Source organism: Athene cunicularia (genome assembly GCF_003259725.1).
Source record: "Athene cunicularia isolate RWA chromosome 12 unlocalized genomic scaffold, athCun1 chr12_part1, whole genome shotgun sequence".
NCBI lineage: Eukaryota > Metazoa > Chordata > Aves > Strigiformes > Strigidae > Athene > Athene cunicularia.
The window spans coordinates 17,374,329-17,387,452 of NW_020799116.1; the positions used below are offsets into that span (position 1 = coordinate 17,374,329).

Here is a 13,124-nt window from a genome sequence, read left to right on the forward strand (position 1 = left end):
CGGAGCCGGTCCTGTGGAGGCGAGCGGGGAGGCCGTGAGGGACGTGCGGGGCAGCGGCTGATGGAGGCGGTGAGGGGGGTGAGCTGTGGGGAAGCGGGCCCGCTTCGCCGCCGCCTCAGGCAGCCTGCGGGGTACCGGGGGGAGCGGGCTGAGGCCGGGCTTGGTGCCGCACTGGCTCGTACTTAGTGCCGCTGTGCCCATCCCGGCTCAGAGGAAGCCAGGCAGCAGTTCTCGGCCCCGTTTTGTACCCACGCTAAAGTCAGAGCGAAAATAATTTGGCAGAAGTTTCCGAGCGGCTTCTGCTTCCGTGGAGGGACGCGTGTTCTGGGAAATCCGCCCCGAAGGCGTGTGGGAGCGGGGCTGAGGGTCTCACCCGGTGTAAATCGGCCCCTGAGCGCCTCGTAGGTTTGGCCCTTTGGGAGAGCTGGTGTTCCAGTGGAGGCCGAGTTTGGAAATGTCATGTTCTTGCCCACGTATATCTATAATATATACGTGTGTGTGTGTGTATATCTGCGTATGATTATGAAAAACTGTTACCGAGTGAACATGGCTTTTAAAGCTGGACGAAATATAGTAGGAAATATTTCCTTCAAGTGAAAATATCGTAAAAATCCCTCTTGAAAAGCTAATCTTATTTTCAGAGGAAATCAGATGACTTGGGATAGACAGTTTTTCTCCTGCCCTACAAAAAAAAAAAAAAAGAGGAAAGACTGTCAGTAGAGTTTTTGTTTGGGGAAGGAATTAAATTTTTGATGTATAGCTTGTTTTTTAACTGATTGCATTCTACCAAGAGTTAATTGGTCTGTTTTTCAGGAAGAAGCTCATCATAAAACAAACCTCAGCATAATTGCAGACAGAAAACATCTCGAGCACACCACCCTTTAGTTATATAACTAAAAATGTTTTCTGCTGCTACTTCATTTTAGTGTGATTTGAATGATTTTTTTTTTTGGTAGTATGCACATAATGACATCAGGTAGAATGCTGTAGGAACCTGAAAGAGAAAAGTGAAGGGGGAACAATAATCTAGAAAGGCAGTATTTGTAAAGTTGTGTAATAGTTACAAGTAATACTTCAGTAATATTTCAGATGCCTCTGAAAAGGTACCTAGAGAAAGCAGAGCAACAGGAGAGTGATTTCTGAGTTTTCAGTAGGATGGAGGGTTTACACAGCTATAGTACATGAAGGGCCTAACTACTTTCCAATTGATAACCCTTGAAACATTGTGTGGGAAAGACTGTCAGGTGGTGAGTAGCCATATTTACAGACAAAAATTGAATGATCATTCGGTGATGGAGCTGGTTAGAAGCTTAAAATAAATTCTTGAAAATTGTTTCAGCTCTTTCTCTTATGTTAGTTATGTGATGTTTATTCACAGAAACTATGCTGCTGCTGCGATGTTACCACTGTGTGTGTTAGGATGTGGTTCCTCTCCTGACCAAGTTTGTTTTCACAGTCCCCGATCAGCCGAGAGGCACAGTGAGACTTATGTCATGGTAACTGGAAACTTCCATTTCAGGTGTGAGCCAAGACTCAGCAGTGTTAATGTTGGTGTTGAGAATTTTCATTAGTATTTTGCAATACCAGTGAAAGAGAAATTTAAGTTAATTTAGTTGAGAAAATGTCAAAATGTTATCTACTGCTTGTTCCACTGGAGGTTATGGACATGGGATGTGAAACATTGGCTACTTTGCTGCTTCTGCCTGCAAACTAGTATTGTGGTACAGCCAGCCTTTGGTAGTACTGTTAATGTGTTAGATTGAGTTGTAGTTCAGGCAGATAACTTTGCTGCAGGTAGTGTTCAGCAGATGGGTTTATAGTCGGGGGATAACATTTTAAGCTGCTGCAGCTAAGCTCAAGGAAGCTTATATTTTCAAGGCCAGATTTCTTTTTTAATGATTATGGTTCTGGAAATACCGAGTATTTTAATGCCATTTTTCTTGGAAGCTTTAAAAGTAGGGTGTTTGAAAGGCAAGATTTACCAGTATTTGGTCCTACTTTGATTCTCTTGCTGTATTTTTGAAGGAGTCGTGGCATTAAGCTTATCTGTGTGTAAACCTCCTAAAACTGTTAGCAGGACTTCAAGCCTGCAGCCTGTTTGTATGAGATAGATCCAAGCTAGTAGAAATGTAGGAATAGATCTTTTATTGAAAACAGGAATTTAACAAAATTATTCAGAAGGTGAAATATTTTTCAAAAATAAGCATTTGTGTTTTGTGTTCAAAATTAGATTAGTGGCACTTAAAGGTGTGATAAAGACCTGTACCACAGCAGAAATGAAGAAATTAGATGGTGCAAGTCAGTCAAATCTGATAAAGGTGAGAAAGGAAATACAGCAGTAGCAAACTGCATCTTTATCCATTAACATGTAGTAGTCAAGGTGGCAGCAGTCCTATTTACATCTTTGTTTTTGAAGGAGTTGTTTTTCTTTTGGCATATGTGCTTCCCGTTGTACTCCGTATTTCAAAGCTCATAGTATCGATAGAAGGAGAGTTATTTTAATGATATCCATTTGTCAGCTGTGAGATGAAATCCTGTAAAATATATGAGGGAGGCCCACAGTTCTGTGTAATTTTGAAGGCACTTTTAAAAATGTGATTCTTGTTGGAGGAGTTAGGGTGAAAAGCAGGTGTGGATAAATCCAGCAGAAAAAAAATACAGCACTTGATGTTTTTTTGCATGTGCTGGTCCAGCTAGATGCTGGCTCAAGTCTGGCTGATTGCTAGAAGGCCTCAAGGCTGCCAGTGCTTCATTTGTTTCCTGCTATGCATTTGTTTGGCCTAAAATTGCCTTCCTGCTTTTCCTGTCTTTTGCAGCTGTTTTTAATATAAATACTAGCTTTGATATTTAAGGAAAATCCTGTGGCTTCCTTGAATGGGTGTAAACTGTCTTGACTACTTGACCAGGCAGGGAGGAGGAGATGCGGTTGCATCACTGCTCTGGAATTTGGGACATACTGGCTGCAGTCACACCTGTGTCCCAGTCTTTGTGTGGTCAGCTTTGTCATCTAAGTGAGGTGCTTGTCTTTTTCTTGGCAGTACTGAAGTATGCGGAGTTGGATGAGGGTTACTTTAGAAATACGTTTTCCATGTAAAGTGAGATGATGGGCAGTTTTTTGTAAAATGTACAGGAAGTAAACAAAATGCAGTCTGGAATCACTGCTGTTCATTTAACAGCTGGTTTAAATATTATACATCTTAAAAAAAGAAAATGTAGTACATATTTCACCTTTAAATATTTAGGGAGGTGAAGGCGTGCTGTTTGGCAATATGAATATTTAACTCCAAAGAGTTTGAAGTGACTGGTTAGAAGATCATGAAAAATACACAGCGCTGCAGATATGCTAAACACTTTACCATGTAGAACTTGGCCAAAACAACTGATTTATAGAAAGACATACAAAATTTATTACACAGAAGAGTTTGGTAGAGACATGGGGAGGAGGAAAACCTGTGAATGTAAACACTTTTGCGTTTTATCTCAATAGAAATGCAGTTTATGGCATAAATATGGCTGGAGATTTCACATGGTGTATTTATATCTGGGAGACAGTGCAGTGTGAGAATTTCATCATCTCTCCATGTATGCTTTCTAGCAGTTGGCTTGACAGGTAGGCAGTCACTGAAGAATCTTAATTTAAACCGTCAGCCTTATCATATTAGTGCACTCAAAATTAATTGAAGATGAACTTAGATATCCGACTTTTTTTAGAGACTTAGGGTTATCTTGTTTTAAAAGGATTGATTTATGTATTGGAACGAGTCTTTGGAGCACAGAAGCATATTGCATTTGTATTTATTCTTCAAGATAATGGCAGCTTGTGGATTCATGTGAAATCACTTGCTGTCATTCTGCAAACTGATGCGGTTTAAGGGGTGAATATGTACTGCCAGCTCTGGCTGCATTCTACATGGGAAATGCTGTGGCTTTTTAAATACTTAATTTGAGGAGTTGAATCAGTGCATGTAAAGGCTCACTTTAACCTGACTAGACTATCCGTTTGGCTTGGTGCTATGTTTCTAGAAGTGGTCAGTGCTTTCCATTTCAGCAAAAACATATGAAACGTTTATTTACACATTTACTCTGACTGTATTGTATACTGAGAGGAGGGGCATTCCTTCCTTGTCTTATGAACTGTCAGGTGGGAGTTGTGAAATTTACTGTTTTCTGTGTCTAATCTGAGGTTTATGCATTGTTTACTCAATTTGCTTTGCATTTAGCTATACTGCTTGATCTCCCATAATTTAGCACAGTCAGCTTTTCAAAAGAACTAGTCGTCTTATTATGGCTTCTAAATGTAGTACTACTTTATTCTAACTTTAATCCTCTGGTTTCTTTGAGTCTTTCCTTACTTTCCTCAGGATTGTGAGGAACTTTTGAATGCTCAGGTTATTCCTGTTCTACTTTGTCACCGGCACAGTGAATAACCATGATCTGCTGTTTCACAACACAACATGATGGGAAAGCAGATGCAGGCCTTAATTGAGACTGTAATTCTGTGTAGGCATTCATCTGTGTTTTCAGTACTCATCCGAACACTGATGTGTTGCTTGCTGTGTGCACTAGTCAGACATCTTGATTCAGTTCTCTGTAGGACTTGGGTTTTGTTCAGCAAGTCAGTGTCAGATGCTTACAGAAATATAATTGGTATGAGATACAGTTCATCTTTTAAAATGCAAGTGTTATTCTATTTAATGTTTGGTATTGTGCTGGTCTGTATTAACAATAAGTGAAAACTGGCCTTTTACGTAACAAATCGAAACTGTTGAAGCTTTTTGTATCCTCATGTGGGTTTAGCAACTAGATGTGCATCATCCTCATAGCAGCTATGAGTCAGGTCTGTGTGATATGTGGTAGTAAGCAAGTTCTTAACTGTATTAAATGCTTTCAAGATTTGATTACAATTTCTTCCCCCCCAAGGAATACAGTTGGATTGGATATCACAGTTTATTTGTTATTTTCAAATAGCTGTAGAACTGGTTTTACTGAGCCTTGTTTGTTTTCTACTTTGTACCTTTAAAGTTTCTTTAGGAAGACTTGCTTCTGGCATATCCAAAGGTTTTGTGAGTTTCCTGCAGAACCAGTAATGTTCAATCTGGAAAGTCACCTACAATGAAAATCTTGAATTGTTTGGTACATGCTTGCTAAAAATACTTAGCTTTGTGTAAAGAAATGTTGGGTTCCTTGAAATAATTCTAGTGATTCTTTGGGCACAATTGTAACTCTCAGGAAGCTGTCTTGTGTTATTTACCCTAAGAGGAATAAACCAGTTAATATTCAACCAAAGGATTTGTCTAGATTTTGAAGAGTTACGCTCCACGTTTCTGCTTAACCATGTAGCAACAGCAGGATGGTTGCCAAGTTCCTCTGTTTGTGGAACTTGGTAGATTGAAGAAGGGATGCTGCTGTCTCAATCTTGTTGTGGATAGCTATGAATATCAATTTAGCTAGCAGAAATCTTCAGAAAAATTAGCGTAGAGATCTTGGTTATTAACCTTTGGGTTGCAAAAATAAAAGCTGTTGCTTTACATGAGGAAGCACCTGCATGTTTATATGTGTGGAGCAACCTTGTGAATGAGATTAGGCATCCTTCATCAGCAAAGTCACTTTAGAGTTTGAATTAGCTTTTAGTTAGCTGTGATACTTTAAGAATGTAGAATCACCTTATAGTGCTACATTAACCAGCACATCTCACAGTCAGCTTCTCTTTAAGACAAAAGCTTTACAGTTCCCTTTAATTTCTTTCTTTCAGGTATACATTATTCAGGTCAGCGTTGGCAATCATCAGTGGACAGTCAAACATCGTTACAGTGATTTCCATGACCTGCATGAAAAGGTAAAGATATTATATCTGTGGCCTTGGTCTGTTACAAAGCATTGTACAGACTGTGTAGTTCTGTTGTATGGGACATAAACTCTTTCCTCAATAAAGAGCAAGAATATCCGCCAGATACCATCTGAGCTGCAAACTAAATCATTTTTGTATGAACAGTATTACTTGCCCCTATTACACTACCCTCTTGAACTGGGGGAGGTGGTCCTGGACAACTTCAGCCTTGGACAGAAGCTTGTGTCAGAAAGAGTGGAGTTCAGGCTAGAGTCAATAAACGTTTTGCCAAGAGATGTTTATGATCAGCTGATCTGGTAACCAAAAGCTGGATTGGAGCAAAGTCTCTTCTGGGAGGGGTGGATGATAAAACTGTCCTTAGACAGTAGCATGGGGTAGCTACTAACTAGTGTTGATTAAAAACAGCATGTGAAAATAAGTGAAAGTCCACTATATTCAAGACTGGGCTGCTTTCTCGGAAATGCACCAGTTATTCTGTTTTATCACTTTAGTTACATTCTGCCCTATGGTACTGTGAGTGATTCTCTCAAAAAACACTATTATTAAACTTCTCATCATTTTATGATAAAATATTCTTTCTGAAAATGCCTGATACTTTGAAGTCAATAGCTAAATTTACTGAAGTTATTTTTTGATCTTACCAGGATCGGGCAACATGCTCTTAATGTGTTCCATTGCATCTTTTGTGCAAGTTCAGACGGTGAGTTGGGTAGTAACTCTGGTCTCTGTCTTTCAGCTTGTTTCAGAAAAGAAGATAGATAAAAATCTGTTACCTCCTAAGAAGATTATTGGAAAAAATTCTAAAAGTCTGGTGGAGAAAAGACAAAAGGAATTAGAGGTCTACCTGCAAACCCTGCTAGTCAAGTTCCCTGTTACTGCTCCAAAAGTTTTGTCACACTTCCTACACTTTCATTTATATGTAAGTTATATTTTTAGCATATGAAATGGAGACCTACGTGTCTTTCCCTAGTTCTCTGACTTGGAGAGAATAATATGGAATCTTCATAAAACAGCTGAAAGTGCTCTTTTTCAGAATTTTGCACAGTGTAACAAAGCAAGCATATTTTTAAGATTTTTGACTCTGCTTTTTATTGCAGTAGATACTGGGCTGGCAAGTAGTGTGGGTAGGGACTCTAAGAGGAGAAAATAAATGCTGGCAGGATAGTTGGAAGCTGTGAATAATTCTGAAGCTGAATTTGTTGTTAGGCTGAAGTCAATAGTGCTGGCTCTCTGAAGGAACATTGCATAATTGGTCCACACACACCCCTACTTAGTGGTTAATGGTTAGAGCTGTGGTTCTTACTGAAACAGTTGATTCCCAAATGAAGAAAAATGGTGCTTCTTCATCAGAAGCACACTGATGGAGTGGCCTCTGGGGAAATGGCTCCAGCCAGCAGACAGAATGTTACCGTAAAGTGTGCTTGAAGAAGGAAGCAGTGGCTTGCTTTTATGCTCAGATTGCAATTTGTTCGTTCATCTCTTCTCTAATTAGCCTTTTTTGCAGTATGGTATCATGCTGTGAGAGGGAGAATAAACTTTATGAAGAGGAGAGTGCACTGCAGAACTCAGTGGAAAGGAGCAGCAGTAATTGCTTTGGGGTGGGATGTGCTGAGGTGTCACTTCATGGTTTCATATAAAGGCTTCAGAAATGAGTCACAAGTGGTCCATTAGGCGTGTTAATTAAGCTTTAGCAACAAAGGAAAATCCATTTTAGTTATGTGAACATAATTATCTTGGTGAGACTCTCAAGTTTGACTTAGATAAACAGTAAAAGGTTTACTTCATAGTGTTGCTATTGCACTGCATATCGGAGTGAGAAGCACTAGTTTGTCATGATCTAAAATGGATTAGAGATCTTAAATGTATTAAAAATGTGTGTGATAACATAGGGACAGTTCTGTTCAGATGGAGTAAACTTCCTTATCACCAGAAAGTTGCATAATTTTTCTGTTCTCTGGATACTCTATTCAGTGATGTTTATTTCCTTCATGTTTCAGTACTATAACTTCAACAAAGGTTTTTCTGCAGGCAGAAATTCTTCCTAGTCCCTCTCGTTTTTCAGTTAGACTGTATTTCTTCCTCTTGTTGTAATGTTCATACTTTTTTACTTTTCCAAAGAACTAACATTTTTTGACTATGAATGGTTCCCTGTTTCTATACTGTGCTTGTGTATTAAGAGCACAATTGTTGCTTAATCTGAATTTCTTCGCTTTAGGGAAGCTTGACTTGAGGTATAAACTCAATTGTGTTTGCTTGGAACTTTAGAGTACTTTTAAATATTTACCCAAAAAAAAGTCAGTTATTCAGCAGAAAAGCTAAATACCACAGCAGTTCTACTGGAAAATAACTTTCCTGCAGAACTTTGATCCTTTAAAATACCTTTGTTACCAGACAGCCCATCTGCATGCTTGAGCCATTACAATCCCCGATACTGCCTCATTAGTTTATATAGGAATGCTGCAATATTTTGTCGTTCTTATTGATAGTATTTCCAGTAGGAATAGTTTAATTTTATTTCCTGGTTTAATAGAACTAAATGGAGTTAGAAATACCTACCATAAATACATTAAAACCACTTTAAAGCCTTTACATGTCACGGGGAAAAGCCAGGTACAGCTTAGGAAAGAGAAGCATGTGAGGGCAATGTAAAACGTTGTTGTTACTTTGACATTAAATAGGATGTCTGCAGTGATATGGGGATGATTATTTTGTTGCACTGTCTTATTTTGTCATTGTAGAAGATCTGGTTTCTTAACTTACAGATAGAAGCTTTTGCAGGAAAATAATTGAATACCCACAAACTGCTAAGACACCTGCAAACAATGGACTTCTGTGGGTTTGATGCATATAAGTAGTTAGAGCTAAGACAGAGGTCTCTTATAGACAGAAGAATAGAGTTGCTTTTTTTTTTTGCTTCTTAGTCATAACAGTCCAAGTCATAATCTTGCTTTGGTTATAAATGTAGAAAAAATTCTGCTCTGTCCCAGATGATGAAAAGGATACAGAGTATAATTTTCAATTAAGTCTGTGCATGCCAGATGAGTGTAATTGGCTTATTCAAATGAGAGTCAGAATTGTTGAATTTTGTTTGGAATGCAGCTTCTAGCTTGTTGTTCTCAAAACTGTGGTGTGGAGGCTTTGTTCATCCTCAGTGAGTGGGGTTTCAGTTATACTAAGAATGTGCTTTTCTAAAATGCCTGCCTCATCAAATGAGCTAAACTGTCTGCTGCAGATGTCCTGTGGATTTATTCCCTTGGTAGGAATCATGAGGGATTTGTTCAGCAGAGTAAACTCATCAAATATTCATTTTGTGACAATCCATAATATCTGTTTATCCTTTGCAGCTACCTTAAAATGAGATGCGTGTGCCTAGGGGAAGCTTCACTATCACAAATAGCTTTATTTTTTCTTTTTGTGCGCTTTTGAGAGAGAACTGTTGGAAATGCTCAGAACTATTTCTGGACTTCCACAGAGCATTTGCTTTTTGTGAAGTATGCCCAGGTGGGAAATACTTGTACTGATCTCTGTGCACCTTCAGATTGAGAAAGAACAAATCCCTGCATTGAGAGTTTTCAGCCTTTTTCTTTCCTTCTGGAGGTGGAGCACCTGGGTAGGTCCAGAAGGGTGGAAAAGATGGAGGATTGGGAAAAGTGGCTTTTGAATTACTCTGCAACAAGCATAACAGAGTTGGAAGTCCAGAAGACTGATTACTTCTTATATCTCTCTTCTTCCCTGTAGCTGTTAATCTAAAGTTTTCTGTCTGTTAGTGATACTCCAAGGAATGTTGAGTGTTCGATGCATTATATTAGTCTTAATGCTAATAATGCTGTACTTTTAACAGTTTCTTCAAAACGGAGCTTTCTTTCAAGTTGGGCTAATGATGGCTAGCAATAGTTGCAGTATTGCTGTTGCCCTTTTCTAATATATGCGATTATTTAAATGTAGTTCAGTATCCTCCATATTGGAAATGAAAAGCATATGAAATTAAATAATTTCATGTCATTTTTATAAAGTATTTTCAAGTTACAAAGAAATCCATAAGACACAATCACAGTTGATTTCTGTTTTAAAAAAGTCCTGTAATGCAGAAAAAAAAGGAGACTTCAGCAAAGGTACATGTTGAAAAATTGGAACCTTAAGTGTACATAACTCTATTACAATGGCTTTTTCTTTGCAGGAGATCAATGGGATTACTGCTGCATTGGCTGAAGAGCTCTTCCACAAAGGTAGGGAACTTGCAAGAATTTAACTGGGAATGGTTTCTTCTGTGCTTGTGTTCATATGCGTGTGATATTTAATCTCCAGACAATGAGAGATCTGAATCTTACATATCAGACTGAGACTTTGTTCCCCCTTCTTTCTCTTCACCTTTTTCTTGCTGTTTGCATTTTGATTCAAACTGCATTTTGGGAGGAGCTGTGCAGCTATGTTTGGAAACAAAACAGAGAAATTGGTGAATTTAGGTATTAGAAAGGGCCTACTACTATGTGTCCTTGAAGGACAGGATGTGGTACTGTGATCAGAAGCTTTTGTTAAGCTTTCTGTCTTGGTATGTTTTAGTGTAACCTGTAAGAAAGTTTGATTTATATCAGTGAGTCCTGATATAGTACATGTTAAGTGAAAGAGGGCACTTATCTAAACTAATACTGTTCTTCCAGAATTCAGAAAAGATGAGTCCTTCAGTTAATTAAAGGATGGCCCTTTCTGAGGCTGGCAGATGGAAATAACCTGCACTTGCTGTAACAGCAACAGCTCTTAACTGGTCCATTAGCAGTCAGAGGATTAACCTGTGCTAATTTTGTTTTTAAGGACATGCTAGATGCTACTGTATAATTCCAGTTGGCTGAGGTGATAGATGAAGCATGTTTCAGCATGCCACTTCAGATCATTCTGGCACAAAATTAACTTTAGGTGAAGCCGTTTCAGAGGGTCCACCCAGCAAATTTTGGAACATTTTAAGGAAGCTTCTGGAAAAAATCTTTCCTGACTTTGTAGTGCCTGCAGTCTCACTGATACCAGAATCATTGATGTCTGACTGTTGTATATTAGTGTAGCCTTCCAGTAATGTGCAGATGGACTCTTGGATTTGCTCCCACTGAAGCCAAAGGGAATTTTACTCCTCAGAGCATTTCTGAGAATACTGCTTATCATGAAAGCTGATGCTCTCCTGTCCATGAAGTCAAACTGATGTCCCTAAAAGGAAGAGGAGAAAGATATTAATTCCACATGTGCGTGTTCTGGTTGCTGTAGTTCACATTAGCTCTCATGCCTTCAGAGAGGCTTTTGGGTGCTGTTCCCTACTGTTCCTAGAATGAAATGGGATTGTAAAAATATTATCAGATAATACATTTACTGTTCTGGGAGTTTGCATTGGTATTAATGGGGTGAAAGTTCTCATACTCTCCAAGAAAACATATTTGCTACAATTCTGCATTTAGGCAATGTAGCAAAAGATGTAAGGTCTGTTTTTTAGATGGCAGGCAGTGGTTTTTCTGGATAGAGTAAGTCCTAACTGCTATAGAACTTAGGGATACCTTGGAAAAAGTTTAGTATCTTATATTATATAAATGAATTTTATCTGATTCCAGTCCTGTTAAGATTGAGGGAAATTTGCCATTAGGAGCTTCAGGCTTGTATGATGAGAGTGCCTGTTTGAACACCTGTTGGAGTCTGGTGTTAAAGACCCATAAAATCTTAATTCAGCCATTCTAGTTTAAAGTGGCAAAAAAAGACATTGTTTTAGTACCTCAATTGTGAGTTTAGAGTATAAATGACAACCATTTAATCTCTAACATTAGATCTTTCATGTACTATTTATTCTTTTGTAACTATTGCAGCAGCTGTGTTTGATACCATAGTATTCTGTTTTTCAGGAGAGCAGTTGCTAATGGCTGGAGAAGTGTTCACCATCAGACCCTTGCAGTTATATGCTGTCACTCAGCAGTTGCTACAGGGGAAGCCTACATGTGCTAATGGAGATGCCAAAACAGATCTAGGTCATATTCTGGATTTCACTTGTAGACTCAAGTATTTAAAGGTGAGCTATACTTGCACAAATACTGGAGATGATGTTTCTGCCAGACTAACTTGATTCTTAGCATTCTTTTGGAGTCTAGTTTGAATGCACAAGAAAGTAACTGATAGTAAACACCTGCAAGCATTTAGAAGTTAATGTTAAACAGGTGTTTGTTCTGTCAACCTTCGATGCACGTACAGTTCTCTAATAAAAAAGCTGATTCTCCAATGTTACTTCAGCAGTGCTCTCTGTAGAGATGCAGTCACAGAATCTTAGTGGGTGTTAGTAGGCATGGGGAGATAGATAAATATTATTCTCCTCAACCCTGCATTCTTTACAGACACTCTGTCTGGTAGGCCAGTATATATGTATACGTGTGTGTACATGTATAGGTATATAAATCCAATCCCCTTTCTCACCTTTGTATCTGAAAGTTAAAAAAAAAGAAACAAAACTAACAAAAACCTGTTTCATACATGAGATGGCCCTGAATTTCTAGCTAATATACTATTTCAGAATAAAAGTAAAATGGCCTCAAACAGATAATTTTTATTCTGAGCCCAGTTTGGTTTCTTCCTACCAAATAAGTGAATTGGAAAGACTTTTCCCAAGTAATTTTTTTAACACTGCTTCCTACAGCTCAAAACCACTTTTTTGCCCCTTTATTACATGAAGAGCTTCCTTTTAACTGTGTGGTGTGTCCAAAGGGGAAATAAAGTAGTGGACTGGGGGAAGCTTCACTGGAGAACATAAGAAGTTGCAAATGCAAAACCCCAACTGTTCTGGTATTCCTGTGGATCTTCAGTTGCCTTTGCTATCCTCTGTGTGTATAGAATCCCCTGAACAGAGAGTTCTCTGGCTGGAAAAGACCATGTCATTTAGAAAAATACTCATCTTCAGAATTTCTGGCTATTCTGAATGCATGTGAGTGGGCAACTTTAGAGCTTGTAAGATACAGATAAGACCAGACAAAAACCATGGAGATTTCTCCCCAGATATATTCACAGCAAACATAAATGAAATCACCTCTCTTTTATGCTGCTGACATGCTCTGAGGCCAGAATCCAATGACCACATGGAAATATTGGATGCATTTTTATTAGATGTGTACCAGTGTCTAATGTTTTCTTTAAACCCATCTTGTCAATGCCTTGAATTTCATCCACTGTAGTAGAACTGAAGACCGTTCTGTCTTGGAGTATCCAGATGTTTCAAGGAGGTTGGTTTTAGTGCATGTAGCTCTGGCTTGGCCATCTGAGA

The 13,124-nt window shown here is 38.6% G+C and overlaps 1 protein-coding gene across 1 annotated transcript in view; it reads left to right on the top strand.

The window, feature by feature from the left end:
* The window catches only part of NISCH (nischarin), a 35,798-nt gene that overhangs the window by 4,765 nt on the left and 17,909 nt on the right, over positions 1 to 13,124 (top strand). Inside the window, exons 2-5 of the mRNA XM_026857596.1 lie at positions 5,753 to 5,836; positions 6,585 to 6,767; positions 10,026 to 10,074; positions 11,722 to 11,885. Coding sequence (XP_026713397.1) covers positions 5,753 to 5,836; positions 6,585 to 6,767; positions 10,026 to 10,074; positions 11,722 to 11,885 — 480 coding nt within the window. The remainder of the gene's footprint in view (positions 1 to 5,752; positions 5,837 to 6,584; positions 6,768 to 10,025; positions 10,075 to 11,721; positions 11,886 to 13,124) is intronic.